This window comes from Malaclemys terrapin, chromosome 2, assembly GCF_027887155.1.
Source record: "Malaclemys terrapin pileata isolate rMalTer1 chromosome 2, rMalTer1.hap1, whole genome shotgun sequence".
NCBI lineage: Eukaryota > Metazoa > Chordata > Testudines > Emydidae > Malaclemys > Malaclemys terrapin.
The window spans coordinates 287248544-287274645 of NC_071506.1; the positions used below are offsets into that span (position 1 = coordinate 287248544).

Here is a 26102-nt window from a genome sequence, read left to right on the forward strand (position 1 = left end):
GTTAGTTCCTCGCCGCTACACATCGGCATCTTGTTTCAAGTTTGAACTTTGCTACCTACAAATTCCACCTGTTGGATCTTGTTCCGTCTTTGCCTGCTGGAGAAAAGAGCCCTCCACCATCACAGAGCTGCTCTGACCCTCGCTGGGAGAAGCGAGATCCCCAGCTTGCGTGACCTACAGGCTTGGTTTCTAGACCTTGCATTTGGCTGTAATAAAATGCATGTGGTTCGAGGGAGGCCATATTGCCGGCGGTGAGGATAAGGGCAGGTTCCATGGGCAGGTTCCATAGGTCTCTTTCCTTCTAGGTTCTCGAGATCCTGGGTGCCTGGGGCTGAAACAGTCAAACCCCCCCCCCCCCCCCCCCCCCCCGGCTTCCAATTTTCTATACTGTGTTTTATATCAATAATGGGAAAAGTGAAGGGGAATGGAAAAACAAAGACAAATCCCATTAATAATAAACATCAAATTCATCCAGTTCGTCCAATTGTGAGGTGAATCAAACAAATGACTATCCCCAACGATTCCTCCTCGACCCTGGACCAGCTGGGAGGGGACCGTCCATTGAGGTGTCAGCCCCAAACTGGGCTTTGTGCCAAGGAGGTTTAAACGGGGTCCAGAGGGGGAGCGAACCGGCTCAGGTGTTGCGTTGCAGTTCCCATACCGGTAATGAGCTGCTTGCCCACAGGTCAGTGGCCAGGAGACGCATGCCCTGCTCTCAGAACAGCCCAATGCGTGGCTAACAGAACTGGGTACGTTTAACTCGCACACGGGTCTAGATGGAGGCAGCTGCGTCCTCGGGTGTACATAGACGGACAGCTCCAGCCCCTCGAGAGACGCGTGGGCTCTCTTAGAGGGGTGGTGGTTTGACCTAGGGCTGTTCTGGGTGTCTGGAGGTGCCGTGCTGATACCTGCTGTGGGCTCTCTGCGGACACGCTCGCTCCCTCAATGCCAGTGAGCACTAGTGGCATTAACAAAAACAAGTGCAAGGCCGCTGAGCTAGCAGGGGCCCCTCTGCCAAGGAAAATCAAACTAAAACCAAAAAGCTGCAAGTCCTTCTGCAAGGTGGTCGTGGTGACTTCCTGCTGCTAGAAGAAGCTGGCACTCAAGCCGGACAGATTAGCCGGTGATTTGCCTGGCTCAGCCGATCCACAGCGATGGACTGAGTGGCTGACTGGGCTTGATAGGACCAGTCTTCAGACCCTGCTGATCTCTGCAAAGAGCTGCAGGTATTGGTGGTTCCTGCGTCTCGAGTGAACCCAGACCTCAGTGGTGCCAGAGTTCAGGCTTCAAGGCATGGGCTTGGTGTGTCCTGCCTCGTGTAGCACCTCCTTTGGCCAATGGAAGCAAGGCCCTGACTGCCCAGTCAGGTTAGATTAGATGATTAGTGCAGACAAAGATCCGCCCCTTCCCATCTGGCAAGTCCCACAAATACTGGGCGGTGCAGACATGCGGAGTCAGGTGATTTTGCAAAGTTGATGCCAGCTTCTCTTGGTCACGAGGCCTCACAGCTTGTGCCATCTGGAGCCCCAAGAGGATCAAAGCATGTCAAGCTGGAACTGAAGTCATACAAACCAGTGACTTGGCCATGCAGACAGAAAAGTCCCTCTCCCAACAGCTGGGTGCTTCCCTTTTCCCTGCCTCCCCGGCAGCTCAACTGTGAAGGGCATATTTCTGTAATGGCACTTTTTTTAAACCCGGAATGTGGGTGAAAGGTTAGAGTCTAACTCTGTGTGAGCAAAAGGGCTTTTCCCTGGAAGAAAGGTAACATGCCAACATATAAAAGGGTAAATGGGATAGGCCTGCGAGCCCTTCGATCCCGGGGAAAATAATGGAGCAGCTGATACGGGACTTGATTAATGAAAAACTAACGAAGGGTAATGTCATTAATGCCAATCAGCATCTCGTCAAACAAAATAGCTCTCCCGTTTTGAGTAGTTTACGTTTAACACAGCACAACACTGCACGTGCTTTTTGTGTGTGTCTGCTGCTGCCTGATTGCGCACTTCCGGTTCAAGTGCGGGGTGTGGCTGCCTGGTCGTTTCACGCTGAGGTTCTAGTGCATTTTGTGTTAATCACCTGGGAGAAAAAACGTAAGATCGTCACCGATAGAGTTTGCGGGTGACCCCCAGATTGGGGGAGTGGACAGGGCACTGACCCAGGGTGATCTGGATAGCTCAGGAAGTTGGGTGCAAGCAAACAATGTGCGTCTTGACACCACTAAATGTCAACGGACACGTCCAGGAGCGAAGACTCCAGACCACCCTGACGGGCTGGGGGCTCTGTCCTGGGAAGCAGCGACTCAGGCAAAGAGTTGCCGGTGGTGATGGATAATCAGCTGGACATGAGCTCCCAGTGTGTTGCTGTGGCCAAAAGGGCTAATGGGATCCTGGGATGCAGAACTAGGGGAATCTCGAGGAGGAGCAGAGAGGTTCTTTTACCTCTTTCTTAGGCACTGGTGCGACCGCTGCTGGAATCCTGTGTCCAGCTCTGGTGCCCACCATTCAAGAAGGATGTTGATAAATTGGAGAGGGCTCAGAGATGGTTAAAGGATTACAAACCCTGCCTTACGGTGATTGATCTCCTAGAGTCTATCTGTTTACCTTAACGCAGAGAAGGTTGGGGTGATTTGATCACAGTTTATAACTACCCAACATGGCAAACAAGTCTTTGAAAATGGGCTCTTCGATTTAGCAGACAAAGCTATAACACAATCCAAAGGCTGGAAGTTGAAGCTAGACAAATACAGACTGGAAATAACCTGAACCTTTTGGTACCGTGAGGGTCATTAACCATTTGGGACAATTTCCCAACGGTTGTGGTGGATTCTGCATCACTGGCAGGTTTTAAATCGTGCTGGGCTATTTCTCGGCGAGGTCCGCTCTGGTTCAAACAGGAAGGAATTCAGGGAAGTCCTACGGCCTGTGTTACCCAGCAAGTCAGACGAGATGATCACAGAATCGCGTTTGGGCTTAGAATATCTGAACCTGTGAAAACCACATTTGGAGTTCAGTTTTCAGTAAGACTCTCACTACGGGCGGTGCGTAATGGAGGCTAGGTGAGGCTAAGCTCCCCAAACCTCGCACTGCCTGGGGGGGGTGGGGCGGGGGAGAGTGGCAGATTACTCCACAGGGCTTGTGCCCCAATTTGGGGCCCCCGGAAAAATCTCCCCCCGCCATAGTCCTGGGGCTGGAGGAGTTGTTGCTCCCTGAGGTGAAGCTTTTCCAGTCTTGGGGCGGGGGGGGGGGGGGCGGGGGGAGAGCATCGGGGATGGGAAGTGGCAGAGTGAGGGCGGAACAGGGGAGGGGTTCCGGGCTTGGAGCTCTGGCCAGGGAGAAGGAGAAAGACCTGAGTGTATCAGTCAATCACAGGATGAGATGCAGCCGTGTTCTTTTTTTAAAACAGCTGTGATTCTAGGATGCATCAGGCAAGGTATGCCCAGTCGAGACAGGGCAGTATTAATCCCATTGCACAAGGCACTGGAGCGCTGCGTGCAGTTCTGGTCACTTGTGTTCAAGAAAGAGGGATCCAGACTGGAGCAGGTGCAGTGACGGGCAGCTAGGCTCATCGCTGATTGGAGGGGTGGTCTCTGGAGAGGAGACTGGCTCGTTTAGCCGAGCACAACGAAGGCTCACGGGAGCTGATTGCCCTAGAAATACGTCAGTGTAAATGCCAGGGAGGGAGAAGAGCCAGTGAAGCTAAAGGACAGCGTTGGCCCAAGAACAAATGGGGACGAACTGGCAGGGAGTAAACTGAGGCAGGAAATGAGAAGTGGGTTTCTAACCTGGGAGGAGGCAGGTTCTGGACCAGCCTCCCAGTAGAAGCAGTGGGTGCAAATGAGCGCACCAGCTTAAAGGCGGAGCGTGGTGAGTTTTGTGATGATGGGTGATGCCTGGCCGCGGGGACTGGAATCGAAGACCCAGGAGGTCCATTTCGACCCTTGCGTGATGGCTGCTGAAAGGTGGGACCCAGAGTGACTTAAAGGGACCTGATTTGGGATGTGAGCCTGGGGCATCAAATGCGTCCTCCATACCCCCACAGTGGGCTGGCTCAGGCCCCGACACAGCTCCGGTTCCATCCTCCCACGCCTGTGGGCTTCGCTTGGGCCCGTGGAGAGATTTGTGAGCTGAAAAGTGGCCCAACTTGCACATGCACAAATGGGCTCACGCACGCTGGTGAGCACTCACGCACGCTAGCAAGCAAGGGTGCAGTGGTGCAGGCTCACAAGTGAGTGCCCATGTACTCTAGACTGTGCGGGTGCAGTGGCGTGAGCGCACCAGTGAGTGCTCACGTGCAGTAGTTGGCGTGGCGCAGTGGTGCGGGCACACTGGTGAGGGCTCAGACATGCTGCTGGGTGTGGTTGCAGTAAGCCCTCATGCATGCAGTGGCACGGGTCCATGCTGGGCCAGGCAGAAGGGGCAGGGCAGCCTCCCCCTCCTGCGACAGGAGCTCCCCTTCTCAGGGACCCTAAATCCCCCCCAAGCGCTAAGGGCCCCAGCTGAGCTCAGTCGGCCATCGCAGGGGGTGCAGACAGCTGTGTCGTGGCACCATGGCGGCTGCTGGCTTAAAGCACTGGCCAGCAGCCCCAAACTGGCCTGGCCGGCGCAGCCTGCCTGCCCCAGAGGCGGTGCTGGGGGCAGAGGCCACGGTGGCTCGGCGGCTGCCCGCCCAGGTTGTTGCATTGAATTTCCATGTTTGAAAGGGATAGAAAAATGGTTCCTGTGCTGGGTCCTACTGCGCTCCCCGACTAGCTGGGCCCCTGCTCTGCAGCGCTCGTCAGGGCAGCTCTGCTGGGAGGCAGCAGTGTGAGGCCTGACCTGGGACACAGGAGACCTGGGTTCTCTTCCCAGCTCTGCCGTGGCAGGGGGGACCTCGGGCGAGTCCCTTTGCCTCGCTGTGACTCAGTTTCCCCATCTGTAAGACGTGGTTAATGACACTGAGCTCCTTTGTGAAGCGCTTTGACCAGCAATGGCCAGCAATGGTGCCTGGGGTGCTGGGCGCTGCACAGGCAGTACCTCCAGGGTAGATTGGCAGAGCCTCTGGAGGTTTTTCACCTTCCTCCGCAGCATGGGGCAGGGATCGCTAGCAGGAGGGTCTCTGCCAATTGAAGTCACTAAAACACAGGATTTGGGGACTTCAACAGCAGAGTCAAGGGAAGGGTAGGGACGGTTTTGTGGCCTGCAGCATGCAGGGGGTCAGACCAGATGATCATAATGGTCCCTTCTGACCTTAAAGTCTATGAGTCTATGAGCTCTGGCTGCATCTTCCCTGCCTCTCCCCTGGCCCCCGCCTGCCTATTCCTCCCGCTACGTCCCCTCACCTGCCCCCGGCATCACAGCTCTGGCTGCATCTTCCCTGCCCTTCCCCTGCCCCCTCCCCCCCACCTGCCTATTCCCCCAGGCCAACCTCCCACCCCCCACTGCCCGTCTCCTCCCCCTCCCCGCATCCCTTCACCTCTGCCATCGTGGCTCAGGGTGTATCACACCCCCACCCCCGGGTCACCAGCTGTCCCGATTTTATGGGGCAGTCCCAGTATTCGGGGCTTTGTCTGTCTCCCCCCCCCCCCCCCCATAGCTCACACTTGCCGTTGGTCGCGCTGCCCACGGCTCCTGCTGATTTCCCCCCAGTGCTGCAGCTCCTGGTGCAGCTGTTCTCTGCCTGCTGCTGCCAACCCCAAGGGGCTGGCTCCTCCCTGGAGTTTCCTTCTCCCTCCAGCCCACAGGGCTGGGGAAGGGGGGTGTCGCACAGTCCTAGTGCCCCTGGAGGTCACCCCTGCACAGTTCTGGTCTATGGGGTGCTGGGGAAGGGGGGTGCCGCATGGTCCTAGTGCCCCTGGAGGTCACCCCTGCACAGTTCTGGTCTATGGGGTGCTGGGGAAGGGGGGTGTCGCACAGTCCTAGTGCCCCTGGAGGTCACCCCTGCACAGTTCTGGTCTATGGGGTGCTGGGGAAGGGGTGCTCCCAGTGCAGACCTGGGGCTACACCTTGGTGGCTGCTGGGCTCAGTCAGGGCCCTGTGCTGCGCTCCCCTCAGGGAGTGGCCTCTCTGAGCTCGGGTGCAGCGGCCCAGACCAGGGCAGGGAGGCGGCTGCTGAGCTGGGAGGGTGTTTCAGTTCTCTCCTCTCTGTGAGTGGGGCGGGAGCCCAGGGCGTCCCTGCGGGCAGAGGGCAGGGCAGGGTGGGGATGCTGGGGGCTGATGACTCAACTCCCCAGCCAGGGGCTGACGGTGTCTGTTCTCTGTTCTGCAGATTCGTTTGTGAACAGCCAGGAATGGACCCTGAGCCGCTCGGTGCCTGAGCTCAAAGTGGTGAGTGCTTGGCCCAGCCTGCTCTGCCTGCAGAGCCCCTTGGAGGGCCTGTGGCCGGGGCCTGTGCCTGCTTGTGAGCGGTGGGAGTGAGACCCCCCTGCTCTGCGGAAAGTGGGGCAGGGCTGCCGTGTGCATGTCCCCTTGGATGGTGTCGGGTGCAGGGGGTGGGAGCTCTGGACCCCTGGGAATGAAGTCAGACGGGGCCCTCTGGCAGCGTGACTCCCCTGGGACGTGCTCTCACCAGGGCAAGCCCCCTCCTCCTGGGTCTGACCTCGGAGCATTCGGCCCCTGTTCACACCGTGAGCACCCCGCAGCGAGTAGGGGACACCTGGGGGAGCCTCACACACCCCCAAAGGGCCCTGCCCCCTACTCCGCAGCCAGCAGTGACTCCCAGCCAGCGTGGGACAGACGGGTTATTAGTCACCAGGAGCCCAGCATAGAGCAGAGCTTGTGACACAGGGAGCAGGAACATTCAGCCAAGTCCATCTTGGGGGGATCCAGAGCCCTGGGCTCTCCCCCCTGAGTCCCAAACCAGGAGACTGACTCGCTTCCAGCCACCCAGCCTCAGGCACACCCAGCTGCTGCTACTCCGGCCTTTGTGTCTTTCCTGGGCAAACTGGTCACCTGGTCTCCACCTCTCGCTTCGTTCGCCAACTCATGGCAGGGGGTCCGGCCATCAGTTGCCAGGATACAGTGTCGACCCCGGCCTTCTCTGGCAGTCACACCTGCCCTCTAGGGGTCTCTGATCACACACCCTTATCCCACCACCTAGAGACTTGTGCAACACACAAGGGAAACTGAGGCACCCGCAGTATTCATACAAAACATTAAGAAAACTCATTTTGTCACAGACAGGAAAGGCTGCTGGGCTGGGGTTGGGTCCTTAGACGTGAAAGCCCCAGGGACCGTTCTGCCCATCCCATCCAGCCTCCTGCAGAGCCCAGGGCAGGGACCCTCGCCCAGGGAGCCCAGCCCAGCCCAGCCCATCTGGCAGAGCTAGAGCAGGTGTGTTAGAGAGACTCCCGGTCTGGATTCACCCTGTGTGATGGAGTCTCTGCCCCCCTGCCCCCGGTCAGCTGTTCCATTGTTTGTCTCCATTCAGCCCCCATCTGTTCCTGGTGTCCTGTTACGGGGTGATAGGTGCTGCTCCCGCAGTGCCTGGGGGAACCAAGCGCCTCTCCCCTCCCCTCTGCCTTACTGTTGGCTGCTCCATATCTCTCCCCCTCCTCCCCCTGTGCAGCCTCGCACTGTTCAGGGCACTCGTGTGTGTGGCCCTGGGCATGGCAGCAGTGTCGAGGTAACCTGGATTTCCCTCCCGCTGACGGTGTGTCTCCCACCTGGCCTTAGGATTCGGGACCTGGCTGGGAGTCGGGGGACCCAAATTCAATTCTGGGCTCTGCCACAGACTCTCTGTGTGACCTTGGGCAGGTCCCTTTGTCCCTGTGAGCCTGAGCCCCATCCGTGCGAGCCTTTGCCGCGCAGTTCGCTGGGTGTGCAGCATGGCCAGGCTGTGCTCAGAACGGGGGCCAGCTCTCCCTGTGCGTCGCACCGGCAAAGAGCTCCTGACATGGCTAGGTCTTGCCCAGTTCCCACGGGCCCTCAGTGGGTGCCCTCTCGCCAGCACCCCACCTGGCTGGCACTGGGTCTGACAGCGGCACCTCAGCATGCCCGGGACATGTTCTCTATCTGCACAGAACTTCAGGGATTTTAAGTCTGGAAAACCTGGCCTGTAGTGAGAGACTGGAGAAGCTCATTCTGCTTAGCTTAGGAAAGAGGCGGTTCACAGCCCAGAAGTGCCTAAGTGGGGAGGAGATTTGATCTCCCAGACGAAGGCAGAACAAGAGCCAGTGGCTGGAAGTTGATGTCGGCAAAGTTCAAACTGGAAATAAGCAAATTTTTTCCCAGCAAGGATAACTCCCCATTGGAACAGCTGGCCTGGGCATGGGATGGGTGTGACGGGTTCCCCCCTGGGGCGCCACCTGGAACTGGGGTACCGCTGAGCCCCCTGACCCACCAGCCTAGGCTCTCTCTCACACTGTACTGCTGTGACAAGCTACAAAGCCCTCTCCAGCTTGCATGTTCACCAGCGCACACACTCAGGTAGGGACACACGCAGCTGCAGTTACATACAGGCTCTCTGACCAGCCCCTGCATAGGAAGGCTACAGTTAAGGCAACTCCCAGCTCCCCAGGCATGCACCCCTCTGGAGTATGAACCCAAAATTAAACCATCTTGCGCTGCACAGGGAACTCTACAGCATAAGCTCATAAAATTCGCTCCCTCCCTCAGTGTGGAGAGGAATATGCAACAGCCTTTGCCCCTGAGCTAGGATTCCCACACACTGGTTTAGATGAAGCAAAAACAAGTTTTATTAACTACAAAAGATAGATTTTAAGTGAGTATAAGGGATAGCAAACAGATCAAAGCAGATCACCCAGCAAATAAACAAGAAACACAAACTAAGCTTAATATGCTAGATAGATTGGCTATGAATAGCAGATTCTCACCCTAAGAGATGATACAGGCAGGCTGTAGCTTCTTAGGGGGCAAACTGCCCTTGCTCACAGCTTGGAATCCCCAGTTGTTCCAATCCCTCTCGCCTGGGTCCAGCACTTCCCAAGATGGCGTGTAGAGACGTGGTCTCATCACATATCCTTATAGAGTCATAGCAGCCATCCTCCTTCTGGCACCTGGGGAGGAGGAGAAAATGGCACACAGGGCAGCCCAGCCGTGTGCCCCTTGTGGATGGGCAGTTGTGGTGTGGTCGCCGTTCCTCACGGGGTTAACCCTCAGCCAGCCACACGCTGCATGGCGGTGTCACACCCCGTCACACAAGGTTACCCTGAGCCAGATTGATGAGGTTGTCCATTCTTCCAAGGGTCAGGCCCGCTTGGGCTCAGAGTGGTGGGGAGAGCCGATGTGGTGCAGCACCTGGATGCTGTCTCCTACCAGCTGTATTTATCCGGCCACACACAAAACTCTCAGAAAAGAATGGGACCAGGTTACAAAGTTGAGCACTCGGGAGTCTGGAAATGCCAGAAATGAGCCTTCCCTCGTCCCTGGGGTGTCTCCTCTGGCACTGGGTTTGTCTGGGGGAGTTTCCTTGTTCAGTGCACGGGTTTCCTAGCTACGGAGATGGAATTTCCTAGCGTTTTTTTTTTAAACAGAAAAATGGAGGGAAAAAATCATTTATATACAACTGTGAGTGTCTTTGCCTCAGTCACCAGCAGGGTTTGAACTCAGAACTTCTGGGTGCAGGGCAAAGCTCTACCACTTGTGCTAACAGAGGAACTACATTAGCTACCAGCAGTGGTAGGTTATATCCTCTGTGAAGCAGCCACTAGAGGCGGATGCAAAACACACTGGGTTATTTATACATGAGTAGCCCCACTTTACAGACAGCTTGGCCAAGGCCAAAGATATGCAGGTTCTTTCTGCGAGGCTAAGGATCCGATTCGGTCACGGATTCTCTGACTTTAATAGACCTTCATGACTTCTTCGGTTTCAGCCGGCCACAGCGGCGCTGGAGCAACTGTCAGCCCCTGCCCAGGAGTAGCAGCCCAGGGCAGGAGCAGCGGCTGGGCTGGGTCAGCCCCCATCACAGGAGCAGTGGCTGGGGCAGAAGCAGCGGTCAGCCCCCGGCGGGGCTCTGACTTTTAGTCCCCCCGACCCCAGGATATTTTTAGTAAAGGTCAAGGACACATCACCGGCGTCCGTGAATTTTTGTTTGTTGCCCACGACCTGTCCGTAACTTTTACTAACAGCACTCATGGCAAAATCTTAACCTCAAGCAGAGCTAAGCAGCTGCGACTTGGGTCTGTTCCATTACCACTGTTACGCTCCCAGCTCTGCAAAGTTACAGGCTGATACTGGCCTGCTTCCCAGTGTGGGGCAGCGAGGCCTTGGTCAGAGGAAGGGACGTGCGCCCAGGAACAGCCTCAGGAGAAGAGGTGCGGTGAGATCTCTCCTTCTCTCGGCTCCTGGCCAAGTGCCGCTTTCCGTAGGCCGGGGGATTTTGAGGAGGGAGAGCAGCAGGTGAACGATCCGTGTTGTCTTTGTGCGGGGCGCTCAGTGGGGCTGGAGGAGCGTGCTCGGTGCAGATGGACAGTTCAGAAAAGGAAGGCACAAGCCAGCACCCAGCGGCACTGGCCATGTGCAATTGGGGATTGACTACTCTACAGGTTAGAACTTGGCCACCTCTGACCAGGTTTTCCCAGACAGCGGAAGGTGCCTCCCTGACCCCCGGACTATCCTCGTGCCACTTTCCAGTACCTGCTACAACCCCCAGGCACCAGAGCTCTCCAGAGAAATGTTTTTTACCTGTTGGCGCCTGAGCCGGCTCTCCAAAGGAGCAGCGTGTTATTGTGGCGACGCCCTGAATGAGCCAGCCAGCAGCAGGCACCGACTTGGCAAATCGCAGCCCAGGCAGCTCAAGTTTGGTAAAGTCATTAGCAACGGGAAAGGGGCTTATAATGGGTCGTGTCAGGCAACCGTAACTCCAGGCAGCGCAGCCAGCCCCATTTGTACATGTGTGCTCTGCTGCTGGCAGAGAAAGGGCAGATCTTACACCCCCTTGCTGGGATCCCAGGGAGCAGCTGTGGCCAGACCCACAGCCAGACGCTTTCTCTCTTTCTCTGCATCAGGAGCCGTGTGACTGGTCGTGTGGCCCGTGGGAGGTTGGTGTAGGCTGGGAGAAGGGTCTCCTCCCCTGTGGGGCAGGCAGGGACTTGACAGCACAAGTGTCCATCGAAGCAACGGGAGATCTGGGGGCTGTGGAGGGGTGGCTGCCCACTTGCTTTCAGCCATCCTCCCTTGAGCCAGCAGGGCTCCGGCATCTGCTCTCTGCTCCCATCCAGTTCCAGGCGCAGTGCTCCGCCTGGCGAACCCAGGAATGCCACTGGATGGCAAGCTGGGGGGTGCAGTGGCTGGGCCCTCTCAGGGGGGCCCGGCTGCCCGAGCAGTAAGCGTGTGTCACCCCCACTGGCCTGGCCAGTGCTGGCCCCGGGTCGATGGGCCAGGCCCTCTAGTGATATTAGCGCGGAGGGGGCAGGGCGTTTTCACGCACCTTTGTGTTGCAGGGCATCGTGGGGAACCTGTCCAGCGGCAAGTCAGCCTTGGTGCATCGCTACCTGACTGGCACGTACGTGCAGGAGGAGTCCCCAGAAGGTAAGGGCCTTGCCCTCCTGGGGGCTGTCCCCATGCTGAGCTCTGGGCTCTGACTCCTAGTCCCTGGCTCAGGAGGTGACCCCCCAGCTAGACTTCTCTCTGGGCAGAGCCAGCCTCACAGCTGCCCCCAGGCGTCTGCCCACCCGGGTGTGTCCCTGGAGGTGTGCGCCCTCCATTCACACCCCCACCTCCCCAGCTCAGTGCGCTGCTTTGCCTTGTCCCCAGGTGGCCGGTTTAAGAAGGAGATCGTAGTGGATGGTCAGAGTTACCTGTTGCTGATTCGAGATGAAGGGGGCCCCCCCGAGCTCCAGGTAAGAGCCCCCCTCTCCCCCGCACGAATCCTGCCCCTTGAGAGCCCTGTGCAAGGAGCAGAGAGCTGCGGGGAAGGAGAGGAGGCCGCTGGCGTGGCCGTCAGTCCGGGAAGAGGCCCTGTCCTGGAGGCGTCAGGGGGTTTGGATTTCACAACAGGGTTGGATGGGAGACCAGGAAACGCTTAAAAGCTGCAGGGAGCGGGGTGGGGCTCAGCGGGGGGCTGGGCTGCAGAGAGTGAGGTGGGGGCTCATTGGGGCAGGAGCTTGGTGGGGCAGGTGCAGGGCTGCAGGGAGCAGGGCGGAGGCTCAGTGGGGCAGGCGCAGGGCTGCAGAGAGCGGGGCGAGGGCTCAGTGGGACAGGCACTGGGTGTCGCGGAGTGTGCGGGAGTCAGGGCCCTGCACCCCTCTTCCTGAGATTCACTGTGACTCTCAACCAGCCAGTAAAGCAGAAGGTTTATTTAAGGACAGGAACACAGTCTCAAGCAGAGCGTGTAGGTACGACCAGACCCCCTCAATTAGGTCCCTCTGGGAGGTTCAGGGAGCTTAGACCCCAGCTTGGGGTTCCCTGCGTTGCACCACCCAGCCCAAACTGAAACCAAACCAAAACTCCTCCTGCTGCTCCTCTCTTCCCCCTCCCCCAGCTCCTCCTCTCCTTTGTTCAGTCTCCAGGGCAGAAGGTGTTAATTCTCCCCACCCCCTCCTGGCTCAGGTTACAGCTCAGGTAGCTTCCTTCAAGGGAAGTCCCCCATCCCCACTGCAACCCCCCTGCAACATTCCCAGGTCAAATCTGCCCTGCTCCCTGCTCCGTCACACTGGGGTGCAGGGATCGGGGCAGGGGCTCAGTGGGACAGGCACTGGGGTGGGGGCTCAGTGGGGCAGGCGCTGGGGTGGGGGCTCAGTGGGGCAGGCGCTGGGCTGATGGTCGGTGTCTCCCCTAGTTTGCCGCCTGGGTGGACGCCGTGGTGTTTGTCTTCAGCCTGGAGGACGAGATCAGCTTCCAGACGGTCTATAACTACTACCTGCGGCTCTGCAGTTACCGCAGCACGGCCGAGGTGCCCATGGTCCTGGTGGGGACGCAAGGTGAGAGGGACCCAGGGCGAGCGCTGCTGAGACACCCCGGGGTGCCAGGGCTGGCCCTGCCTGTAAGGGGCTCACAGGGACTCCGTGTGGGGCCTGGGCTTTCAGTTCTGGGGGGGCCAGTCACTCCCCCCCCCCCCCCCCCCTAGCCTGTCCTGCATTGGGGCGGCAAGCCCCACCAGGAACATGGAACACCATGCCACATGGTGCCAGCTGCTGCCTCTCCCTCCCTCCCAGGCACCCTGAGGTGTCCGGCACCTTCCCCACCCCAGCTCTGGGCCCCTCCGAGGCATCTGGCACCTCCCCTACCCCCGCTCTGGGCCATGCTGAGGCGTCCGGCACCTCCCCCCACCCCCGCTCTGGGCCCCTCCGAGGCGTCTGGCACCTCCCCCACCCCCGCTCTGGGCCATGCTGAGGCGTCTGGCACCTCCCCTACCCCCGCTCTGGGTCCCCCTGAGGTGTCCTGGCACCCCCCACAGGAGGTTGGAGTCGGGCAGATGGTGGAGAGGGGGTCTTAGGGGCTCACCAAGGATCTCAGCCCAAGCGGGCCCGCATGGCCCAGCAAGGCCGGTGTGATAGGCGGATGAGTCTCTCGGGGCCCTGGGCAGAGACTGAAGGTGCAGGGGAACTTCTCCAGGTCCTGCCAGTGCCAGATGCAGAGGAGGAGATGGGTCGGGCAGACCTGTCCAGGCCGGCACAGTGGGCTCGGGGGAAGGTGACTGGGTGCATGGGGGCTCCCGTGGGCGGAGCTGGCCAGGGGCTTTGAGCCGGGAGGAGCTTTCCCTGCGGTCAGAACCGGGGGCACAAGGCAGAAGCCGGCCGTTCTGCAGCAGAAGGGGGTGAACGAGGCACCTGGGGCACGTCCGCGCTAGGCTGCAGCTGGCAGCCAGCGTTCCAGGCTGCGGCCCAGGCTCTCAAGCCTTGGTGGTAGCGACGCCTCTCAGACTGCAAAGGCCTAGAGCTGGCGTTAGCGTTACTGCCTCTGCCTCGCGCAGGATGGTCCGTGCGGCCACGAGGCCGAGTCCTGCCTTGCAGGGGTCCCACACCTATTAGCCAACACGCACGCAGGGCAGGGGGTGGAGGCGGGAGGGGGTGGGGGACTTCGGCATGGACAGCCAGAGCTCCAGGACTTCTGAACCCTTGATGTGTGCCTGTGATTGTAGACAGAAGGGCGGGGCGGGTGGGGAGTGGGATTGCCAGGGGCCGGGGAGGTTGTTCGGGGCATGGGAGTGGCAGTGGGGGCTGGAGGATGTGGCAGGGGGGTGCTGTAGCCAGAGCTCCAGTGCTTGTGGGGGGTCGAGAAATTCCTAGGGTTAGGGTACAAGGAATTAAAGCTAGCAGAGAATCGTCAGTGGTGTCTGCAGGGTGGGGACGGTACCTTCCCGACCCAAGTCCTCGGACCCCCGGCGTGGGTTGTGGAACCGGGGGATCTGGAGGCAGGGGTGGTGGGGAGGACGAGGGCTGCCCGGTTTCCAGTAACGTGCTGTGGAACCTGCCTATCTCAGCCCGGGACAGACGGGGCCTGGGCTTTGGAGCTGGTTATCCCAGCCCTGGATGGGGCTGGAGGGACCCCGGGAAGGTGCTGTGGGGCCCTGGTATCTTGGGGGGCTACAGGGTGGGATGGGGGTGTGGAAACCTGTTTTCTAACTCTTCCTCTCTTTGGTTTCCAGACGCTATCAGTGCCACCAATCCCCGTGTCATCGATGACTCTCGGGCCCGCAAACTCTCCAATGATTTGAAGCGCTGCACGTACTACGAGACCTGTGCCACCTACGGCCTGAATGTCGAGAGAGTCTTCCAGGATGGTAACTGCGGCGCTGCGCCCGTCCCTGCCCCCTCGCTCTCCCGCAGATACGGTGCTCTGGCACCTGCAGCCCCAGATACCTGTGACTGGCTTGCTGGAGTGCTTGTCTCTCCCAGGGGGCCTGTGTGAGCCAAAGGGATTGCGAGGCCGGAGAAATGGGCGATTGCAAATGTACTGGGAGGCAGAGGAAATCCAGCTGAACCCTTTGTATCTAGACGTGCTGTGCGGGGGGAGCAGCCGAACTGCTGGGGTAGAAACGCTGCTGCTGTCGCTTGCACGGAGCAGGGGGCTCCAGGGGCTTGCAGCCGGAGCTTTCCTTGGGAGAGACGCTGCAAAGGCGGCTCCCCCTTCCCCCCCGTCTCTCCAGGGCGAGCTTGGCAGAGGCTGTGTGGCCGGATGGATTGGAGCTGCGTGCAGGGGAATGGGAGGAGGAGGAGAACTGTGCCACAGAGGAAGGGGCTGCAGGCCTAGAGGGTGGCATGGAAGGAGGTTTGGAAAGGACAGTGCACAGCTGACATGGGAGAGGCTGCTTGCAGCAAGGGGCAGCTGGAGTGGAAGTGCAAGGAACACAAGGGTGCAATGCAATCCGCTGCGGCCGGGCTTGAGTTCTTCCTCTCTTGGGCCTAGAAGAGGGAAGTGTGGTCTAGTGGGTAGGGCCCCGGTTGATGCTGCCACTGACTGTGGGTGTGTCCTTCCCCTTTTGTAAGCTAGTCCTGCTCCCCCTCTGCAAAGCCTCTTGGGCTGCAGGGAAAGGGCTATCCAAGAGCTGAGGGTTAGGGGATTCACCTTCTGAAGGAAGAGAAGGAAGTGTAGCAGTGATAATCCTGGTGTTGAATCGTGTGCCTTTGGGAGGCTGGCAGGGAATACGTGGTCTCGACAGGCTGGGTGTGCAGGGAGTGGAGGAGCCAGATTTTCTTGGCTTTAGATTGCAATAAAGCGTTCCATGCTTTCGGACCTCCTGGGGGTTGCTGACATCCCCTTCCCCCCACTGCCCCGCTGGGAAACACTGCTCCTGGCCTAATGACTTTCTACCGAGGGGCCATCCCAGGTAAGTGGGATGGGCTGACCCAGAGAGAGCATGATATGGCCACAGATAAACCAGGAGGGGGTGGCAGAAGTGATGGCTCTAAAATGGCGGGGCTCCAGAGGTGCTATGGAGAGGAGGTCTGGACAGTTAGGATGTAGTGGAGACCGGGAGGAAACATGGATAAAGGATCGTCTGACGAGACACAGGGCAGTGGGCCTGGGCAGTGTGTGTTCTGGGAGATTATGGGAACTAGCGAACTGAATGTACCAGACACCGCCAATTCGTGCACTTGCGAGGGACTCACCAGTGTGCCCCGCAGCTTCAGCTCTGGGTGAAGTGATAGCTGGCACCTGCCTGTATGTCTCACCCGCTCTCTAGAACAGCTGTGAGACCCTGGAGTGTGAGCAGCGTGGAGGGGCTCGCAGGGGGGAGCTGGCCGGACAAACTAGGTTGTTTCTGGACAGGACCAGAGGGAAGCAGGTTCCTGGGAAGTGTCTGGTACCAGGTGTCACTAAATCTGACTTGGAAATTCATTGAAATCAGCTGGGGGACGACCCTCTGCCTTGGGCCGGGGCTGGCTGCAGGGCAGTTCGGCAGATACCGATCCCCAGCAAAGGGGTGAGTTGAAGAAGGTGTCCAGTGTGGGCCCAGACACTGATGCCCTTTGGGCAAGTTACTTCACCTCTCAGCCTGTGAAGGGGGCCCATGACCCTAAGCTCCCTCCTGGGGCTGTGAGGACTTGGGGGCAGGGTTGGCAAAGGGCTGGGGCTGGGGCTGGTTTTCAGTAGTGACCTGGAAGGAGGCTGCGAGGTGTTGGTCAGCTGGGAGGAGCAGCGAACGCAGCCAAGCCAGGGAAGTGATCCAGAGGGCGTGAGAGGCCTTGGAAGGAAATGGCAGAATGGGGGGGTGGAGGGGGCTGGATTGTAGCGAAGGTCGGGGCTCCTGGTGCTTCAGCCCTGAGGCAGGCTAACCCTGCTGAGAGCGGCTGTTTGTCACTCAGTGCTTGCAGTGCCAACGAATGCCTGGGCATCACCTCACTAGGGCTCCCAGCGTGGAGCTGAGCTGGTGACAGTGGCGCCAGGGGATCTGAGCCAGAACAAATGCAGTGATGCCCCAGGGACACATGACCGTGAGCCGGGAGCGAGTGGGGCAGACAGCCGAGGAGCTAGCCTGGTGAAGCGTTATCGACACTAGAGAGGTGACACTAACCACTGTGTGCTCGCACTAGCATATCCAGAGCACACTTGTCCACACGTTGCACAGCGAGATCACCCCCCAGGGAGTTAGATTTGCTTCCCCTTCCACCAATGCAGGGCCAGGATAGAAGGGGATCCCTGGTCTAATAGCCCCGGGGTGCAAACTGTCCTCCCACTACCATCCCGTGGTGCACTGGCCAGGCCTACTAGCTCCAGTAGTAGCCAATGTCTGCTAGGGATAAACAAGCTCAGATCAGCAGGCCCAGATAACATGCACCCAGCAGTCCTACCACAGCTGGCTGAGGAGATCTCTGGCCCACGGTTGATAGTTTTTAATAAATCTTGGAATCCTGGGGACATTCCAGGAGACTGGAGGAGTATCACTCTTGTGCCAATATTCAGAAAGGCAAGAGGGATCATATGGGCCCATTAGCCTGGCGCCCGTCCTGGGGAAAGTGAGACAGGATTCAGTGGATAAATTGAAGGATGGGAATATCATTAATGCCAGTTGAGATGGGTGTATGGAAAACAGGTCTTCTCAGACACAGCTGGTGTCACGCTAGGAGGAGAGTCCAGGTTTGCTTGATAAAGGTGATTGTGTATGTACTAGACTTGGAGATTGCAAGGCGTCTGACGTAAAGCTTTGCCTCTACATACAGAGCTGCCCTGGTGCAGCTCCGCCCCGTCGTGCTTCGTGAAGATGCTCCTACGCCGACGGGCGAGGGAGCTTCTCCTGTTGGCGTCGGTATCCCGCCTCCCCGAGAGGCGGTAGCTAGGTTGGCAGGAGAAGCTCTCCCATTGACAGAGCGATAAGTGCCTTGTGATGTAGCTATACCGACATAAGCATATAGTGTAGACCAGGGCTTAGGGCTTGTCCACACGGAGGCTGTAGTGCAGACATAGCCTATGTTGGCATCACTGATGTCAGTCGGGTATGAATAAACCACCCCCTGAGCGACATGAGTTACACCAACAGGCGCGCCGGTGTGCACAGCACTATGTCAGCGCGAGAGCGTCTCCCCCACACAGCTTCTGCCGCTCGCTGGTTTTATTATAGTGACAGGAGAGCTCTCTCCCGTCGGCATCGCGCGTTTTCACCAGCTGTGCTGTTGCAGCGCTGTACGTGTAGATTCATAGATTCTAGGACTGGAAGGGACCTCGAGAGGTCATCGAGTCCAGTCCCCTGCCCGCATGGCAGGACCAAATACTGCCTAGACCATCCCTAATAGACATTTATCTAACCTACTCTTAAATATCTCCAGAGACGGAGATTCCACAACCTCCCTAGGCAATTTGTTCCAGTGTTTAACCACCCTGACAGTTAGGAACTTTTTCCTAATGTCCAATCTAGACCTCCCTTGCTGCAGTTTAAACCCATTGTTTCTGGTTCTATCCTTAGAGGCTAAGGTGAACAAGTTCTCTCCCTCCTCCTTATGACACCCTTTTATATACCTGAAAACTGCTATCATGTCCCCTCTCAGTCTTCTCTTTTCCAAACTAAACAAACCCAATTCTTTCAGCCTTCCTTCATAGGTCATGTTCTCAAGACCTTTAATCATTCTTGTTGCTCTTCTTTGGACCCTTTCCAGTTTCTCCACATCTTTTTTAAAATGCGGCGCCCAGAACTGGACACAATACTCCAGCTGAGGCCTAACCAGAGCAGAGTAGAGCGGAAGAATGACTTCTCGTGTCTTGCTCACAACACACCTGTTAATGCATCCCAGAATCATGTTTGCTTTTTTTGCAACAGCATCACACTGTTGACTCATATTTAGCTTGTGGTCCACTATAACCCCTAGATCCCTTTCTGCCGTACTCCTTCCTAGACAGTCTCTTCCCATTCTGTATGTGTGAAATTGATTTTTCCTTCCTAAGTGGAGCACTTTGCATTTGTCTTTGTTAAACTTCATCCTGTTTAACTCAGACCATTTCTCCAATTTGTCCAGATCATTTTGAATTATGACCCTGTCCTCCAAAGTAGTTGCAATCCCTCCCAGTTTGGTATCATCCGCAAACTTAATAAGCGTACTTTCTATGCCAATATCTAAGTCGTTGATGAAGATATTGAACAGAGCCGGTCCCAAAACAGACCCCTGCGGTACCCCACTCGTTACGCCTTTCCAGCAGGATTGGGAACCATTAATAACAACTCTCTGAGTACGATTATCCAGCCAGTTATGCACCCACCTTATAGTAGCCCCATCTAATTTGTATTTGCCTAGTTTATCGATAAGAATATCATGCGAGACCGTATCAAATGCCTTACTAAAGTCTAGGTATACCACATCCACCGCTTCACCCTTATCCACAAGGCTCGTTATCCTATCAAAGAAAGCTATCAGATTGGTTTGACATGATTTGTTCTTCACAAATCCATGCTGGCTATTCCCTATCACCTTACCACCTTCCAAGTGTTGGCAGACGATTTCCTTAATTACTTGCTCCATTATCTTCCCTGGCACAGAAGTTAAACTAACTGGTCTGTAGTTACCTGGGTTGTTTTTATTTCCCTTTTTATAGATGGGCACTATATTTGCCCTTTTCCAGTCTTCTGGAATCTCTCCCGTCTCCCATGACTTTCCAAAGATAATAGCTAGAGGCTCAGATACCTCCTCTATTAGCTCCTTGAGTATTCTAGGATGCATTTCATCAGGCCCGGGTGACTTGCAGGCATCTAACTTTTCTAAGTGATGTTTAACTTGTTCTTTTTTTATTTTATCCGCTAAACCTACCCCCTTCCCATTAGCATTCACTATGTTAGGCATTCCTTCAGACTTCTCGGTGAAGACCGAAACAAAGAAGTCATTAAGCATCTCTGCCATTTCCAAGTTTCCTGTTACTGTTTCTCCCTCTTCACTAAGCAGTGGGCCTACCCTGTCTTTGGTCTTCCTCTTGCTTCTAATGTATTGATAAAAAGTCTTCTTGTTTCCTTTTATTCCCGTAGCTAGTTTGAGCTCATTTTGTGCCTTTGCCTTTCTAATCTTGCCCCTGCATTCCTGTGTTGTTTGCCTATATTCATCCTTTGTAATCTGTCCTAGTTTCCATTTTTTATATGACTCCTTTTTATTTTTTAGATCGTGCAAGATCTCGTGGTTAAGCCAAGGTGGTCTTTTGCCACATTTTCTATCTTTCCTAACCAGCGGAATAGCTTGCTTTTGGGCCCTTAATAGTGTCCCTTTGAAAAACTGCCAACTCTCCTCAGTTGTTTTTCCCCTCAGTCTTGATTCCCATGGGACCTTACCTATCAGCTCTCTGAGCTTCCCAAAATCTGCCTTCCTGAAATCCATTGTCTCTATTTTGCTGTTCTCCCTTCTACCCTTCCTTAGAATTGCAAAGTCTATGATTTCATGATCACTTTCACCCAGGCTGCCTTCTACTTTCACATTCTCAACGAGTTCCTCCCTATTTGTTAAAATCAAGTCTAGAACAGCTTCTCCCCTAGTAGCTTTTTCAACCTTCTGAAATAAAAAGTTGTCTCCAATGCAGTACAAGAATTTGTTGGATAGTCTGTTCCCCGCTGTGTTATTTTCCCAACATATATCCGGATAGTTGAAGTCCCCCATCACCACCAAATCTTGGGCTTTGGATGATTTTGTTAGTTGCTTGAAAAAAGCCTCATCCACCTCTTCCACCTGGTTAGGTGGCCTGTAGTAGACGCCTAGCATGACATCTCCCTTGTTTTTTGCCCCTTTAAGCCTAACCCAGAGACTCTCAACACTTCCGTCTCCTATGTCCATCTCTACCTCAGACCAAGTGTGTACATTTTTAATATATAAGGCAACACCTCCTCCCTTTTTCCCCTGTCTATCCTTCCTGTAGACATGCCCTTAGTGCGCGGCAAGCTGGGATGTAAACCTAGAGCAACCTGGCCTGCCGCACAGCGCACGATCAGTTCCTAGTGCTCACGCAGCAGTAGGTCAGAGCACACTACAGCACCATTAGTGCACGGCAGCAGGGCCTGCTTGGCCAGTGAGTGTGCATCAGGCTAGTGTGCTTTAGAGTTAAACCCCGGCCTGCCGCACACCACGTCTCCATGTGGAGCAGTCCCTGGTACCACGTATTGATTTAGATGGACTAATTGGCCCGAACATAAGAATGGCCCTACTGGGTCAGACCAAAGATCCATCGAGCCCAGTGTCCTGTCTGCCGACAGTGGCCAATGCCAAGTGCCGCAGAGGGAATGAACAGAACAGGAATCATCAAGTGATCCATCCCCTGCTGCCCATTCCCAGCTTCTGGCAAACAGAGGCTAGGGACACGGATGTAAGGTGTAAGCATGGCCCAGTCGCTGTCCAACATTAAACAGTTTTAAACAAGGTTTGAAGTTTGGTATCCAGAGACCACAGCCTGCTTAGCATCGTGGCAAACACTCCACTAAACACTCTTGTTAACCTTTATTAAAGCCACAGAAAAGAAGGAGTAACAGTTACAGCACTTGAAAGGTTAAGTATTAAATCAGGCTCTCATTTTAACAACATTCCTTCTCCCTTTCCCTTTAGCTGGGGAGAGATTTTAGAAGGAAGCCCCTTGTTTGACCGTCACTGAGATGGTATCACAGATGGTAATAATGGAACACAGACATAATTAGATGGATGAGCTGGAGCGGTTGTTGTTGCTAAAGTCTGATCCCATTTCCTAGAAGACAAAACAAGCCAAATACACACGAAAGGGGAGAGAAAAGAAAACAGAGAAAATGCAGCTTCTGTGTTAGCTGTCGACTTTCACTTGCCCTCTCCCGCTGCTGGAGAAACGGGGGCCAGCGCTTGGCTGTTCAGCCACTCCGAGGCCTTGCTAACTTGTACCAGCAACAGGCCGATAGGCTTTTAGATGCCTCTTTCAGGTCTCAGGCTTATGGCCGTGTTGCGAAATACCCCATTTTGGCCAGCTAAGCCGGGCTCCTGTTAGACAGAAGGAAAAAGGAGAGGGCTAGGAAAGAGGAGTGAGGTTGGGAATGGGAAGGACACGTGGCGGAGGGGGGAGAGCCAAAGTCTCACACCGCAGGTGGCATTCGGGAATAGCTGGCGCTGGAGACATCCGGCTCCCTCTCTGTGGCCCAGTGCGGCCAGCGCACCTCTCAGGATTAGGACAAAGAAGGTCTGGGGTCCCAGCAGGGGGTGGGAGAGGCAAGTCATGAGGGTGAAGCGTGCTTATTGTGACATTTTATGAACTTTCAGTCACTTCTTACAGTTGAATTTACAATGAGGATTAATTTCTAGGCCCAATCATTACAGCCCACTGCGCGACATTCTGATTAAAATATCAGCGCTATCCAGTATCAATGAAGCGCACATCAGATGGATGACGAGCTGGCTGACATCTTAAAATGTAGTTATCGGCAGGGACCACAGGGATTGGTTCTTGGCCCAATGCTAGTCAACATTTTCATCAGCGACCTGGAAGTCCATAGAAAATTACTGCTGATAAAATTTGTGGACGACATGAAGATTGGTGTCGGAGGAGATCAGACTAGTTGATGATGAGGTCTCTTGTGGACTTTGTGAGTTTCCAGTGTGATGCTAAGGCAAAAGCGTTAGTGTGATCTTTGTACGTATAAATGGGAATAGGAGTAGGGAAGTGATGTTACCTCTGTGCAGAGTTGGTGAGACTGATCCTGAACACTGCGGCCAGTTCTGGTGTCTACATTTTTAAAAGGATGTTGAAAAGCTGGAGAGGGTTCAGAAAAGAGGGAGAAATGATTCACGGGCTGGAGAAAATGCCTGGCAGGGAGAGGCTCCAGGAGCTTGATTTGCGTAGCTTCTCACAAAGAGGACTGAGTGGTGACGTGACTACAGTGTTACACGTACCTGGGCACTAGAGGGCTCTGTACTCTAGTGGAGACAGGCAGAACACTGACTGGAAGCTGACACCTGACACATTCAAACTAGAAATGAGGTGCACATTTTGAATAGTGTGATTAACCACTGCAACAAATTCCCCAGGGAAGCGGTGAGTTCTCCATGTCCGGATGTCTCTAGATCCAGACTAGGGGCCTTTCTGGAAGATGCTTTATCTAAGAGCCAGTGACTGGGTTCAGTGCAGGGATCACTGAGTGAAACTGAGTGATCCGTCAGACACAGGAGGTCAGATGATCTGATGTCCCTTCTGAGATTAAACGTTATGAGATTAAACTTGATAGGTTTATGGAGGGGATGGTTTGATGGGATAAAGTGATTTTAGTCATTAGGGCAATAACGTGCCATCGCTGGTAATTAGTAACAATGGTCAATGATGGGATATTAAAAGTTACTACAGAGAACTTTTTCCAGAGGGTCTGGCTAGAGAATCTTGCCCACATGCTCGGGGTTCAGCTGATCGCCATATTTGGGGTCGAGAAGGAATTTTCCTCCAGGGTAGATTGGCGGAGGCCCTGGAGGTTTTTCGCCTTCCTCCGCAGCATGGAGCAGGGGTCGCTTGCTGGAGGATTCTCAGCGATTTGAAGTCTTTAAATCATGATTTGGGGACTTCATAGAATCATAGAATCATAGAATATCAGAGTTGGAAGGGACCTCAAGAGGTCATCTAGTCCAACCCCCTGCTCAAAGCAGGACCAATTCCCAGCTAAATCATCCCAGCCAGGGCTTTGTCAAGCCGGGCCTTAAAAACCTCCAAGGAAGGAGACTCCACCACCTCACTAGGTAACGCATTCCAGTGTTTCACCACCCTCCTAGTGAAATAGTTTTTCCTGATATCCAACCTGGACCTCCCCCACTGCAACTTGAGACCATTGCTCCTTGTTCTGTCATCTGCCACCACTGAGAACAGCCGAGCTCCATCCTCTTTGGAACCCCCCTTCAGGTAGTTGAAGGCTGCTATCAAATCCCCCCTCATTCTTCTCTTCTGGAGACTAAACAATCCCAGTTCTCTCAGCCTCTCCTCATAAGTCATGTGCTCCAGACCCCTAATCATTTTTGTTGCCCTCCGCTGGACTTTTTCCAATTTTTCCACATCCTTCTTGTAGTGTGGGGACCAAAACTGGACACAGTATTCCAGATGAGGCCTCACCAATGTCGAATAAAGGGGAACGATCACGTTCCTCGATCTGCTGGCAATGCCCCTACTTATACAGCCCAAAATGCCATTAGCCTTCTTGGCAACAAGAGCACACTGTTGACTCATATCCAGCTTCTCGTCCACTGTGACCCCTAGGTCCTTTTCAGCAGAACTGCTACCTAGCCATTCGGTCCCTAGTCTGTAGCAGTGCATGGGATTCTTCCGTCCTAAGTGCAGGACTCTGCACTTGTCCTTGTTGAACCTCATCAGGTTTTTTTCTGCCCAATCCTCTAATTTGTCTAGGTCCCTCTGTATCCGATCCCTACCCTCCAGTGTATCTACCACGCCTCCTAGTTTAGTGTCATCTGCAAACTTGCTGAGAGTGCAGTCCACACCATCCTCCAGATCATTAATAAAGATATTAAACAAAACCGGCCCCAGGACCGACCCTTGGGGCACTCCACTTGAAACCGGCTGCCAACTAGACATGGAGCCATTGATCACTACCCGTTGAGCCCGACGATCTAGCCAGCTTTCTATCCACCTTACAGTCCATTCATCCAGCCCATACTTCTTTAACTTGGTGGCAAGAATACTGTGGGAGACAGTATCAAAAGCTTTGCTAAAGTCAAGAAATAACACATCCACTGCTTTCCCCTCATCCACAGAGCCAGTTATCTCATCATAGAAGGCAATTAGGTTAGTCAGGCACGACTTCCCCTTCGTGAATCCATGCTGACTGTTCCTGATCACTTTCCTCTCCTCTAAATGTTTCATAATTGATTCCTTGAGGACCTGCTCCATGATTTTTCCAGGGACTGAGGTGAGGCTGACTGGCCTGTAGTTCCCCGGATCCTCCTTCTTCCCTTTTTTAAAGATGGGCACTACATTAGCCTTTTTCCAGTCATCTGGGACCTCCCCCGATCGCCATGAGTTTTCAAAAATAATGGCTAATGGCTCTGCAATCTCACCCGCCAACTCCTTTAGCACCCTCGGATGCAGCGCATCCGGCCCCATGGACTTGTGCACGTCCAGTTTTTCTAAATAGTCCCGAACCACTTCTTCTCCACAGAGGGTTGGCCACCTTCTCCCCATGCTGTACTGCCCAGTGCAGCAATCTGGGAGCTGACCTTGTGCGTGAAGACAGAGGCAAAAAAATCATTGAGTACATTAGCTTTTTCCACATCCTCGGTCACTAGGTTGCCTCCCTCATTCAGTAAGGGGCCCACACTTTCCTTGATTTTCTTCTTGTTGCTAACATACCTGAAGAAACCCTTCTTGTTACTCTTAACATCTCTTGCTAACTGCAACTCCAAGTGTGATTTGGCCTTCCTGATTTCACTCCTGCACGCCTGAGCAATATTTTTATACTCCTCCCTGGTCATTTGTCCAATCTTCCACTCCTTATAAGCCTCTTTTTTGCGTTTTGCGTTTAAGATCAGCAAGGATTTCACTGTTTAGCCAAGCTGGTCGCCTGCCATATTTACTATTCTTTCTACACATCGGGATGGTTTGTTCCTGCAACCTCAATAAGGATTCTTTAAAATACAGCCAGCTCTCCTGGACCCCTTTGCCCTTCATGTTATTCTCCCAGGGGATCCTGCCCATCTGTTCCCTGAGGGAGTCAAAGTCTGCTTTTCTGAAGTCCAGGGTCCGTATTCTGCTGCTCTCCTTTCTTCCTTGTGTCAGGATCCTGAACTCGACCATCTCATGGTCACTGCCTCCCAGGTTCCCATCCACTTTTGCTTCCCCTACTAGTTCTTCCCTGTTTGTGAGCAGCAGGTCAAGAAAAGCTTTGCCCCTAGTTGGTTCCTCCAGCACTTGCACCAGGAAATTGTCCCCTACACTTTCCAAAAATTTCCTGGATTGCCTGTGCACCGCTGTATTGCTCTCCCAGCAGATATCAGGGTGATTAAAGTCTCCCATGAGAACCAGGGCCTGTGATCTAGCAACTTCTGCTAGTTGCCAGAAGAAAGCCTCGTCCACCTCATCCCCCTGGTCTGGTGGTCTATAGCAGACTCCAACCACGACATCACCCTTGTTGCTCACACTTCTCAACTTTATCCAGAGACTCTCAGGTTTTTCTGCAGTATCATACCGGAGCTCTGAGCAGTCATACTCCTCTCTTACATACAACGCAACTCCCCCACCTTTTCTGCCCTGCCTGTTCTTCCTGAACAGTTTATATCCATCCATGACAGTACTCCAGTCATGTGAGTTATCCCACCA

At 54.9% G+C, this 26102-nt stretch overlaps 1 protein-coding gene across 1 annotated transcript in view; it reads left to right on the plus strand.

Moving 5' to 3' along the window:
• The window catches only part of AGAP3 (ArfGAP with GTPase domain, ankyrin repeat and PH domain 3), a 173802-nt gene that overhangs the window by 17353 nt on the left and 130347 nt on the right, over window positions 1–26102 (plus strand). Inside the window, exons 2-6 of the mRNA XM_054016984.1 lie at window positions 6244–6302; window positions 11381–11468; window positions 11694–11779; window positions 12718–12859; window positions 14527–14661. Coding sequence (XP_053872959.1) covers window positions 6244–6302; window positions 11381–11468; window positions 11694–11779; window positions 12718–12859; window positions 14527–14661 — 510 coding nt within the window. The remainder of the gene's footprint in view (window positions 1–6243; window positions 6303–11380; window positions 11469–11693; window positions 11780–12717; window positions 12860–14526; window positions 14662–26102) is intronic.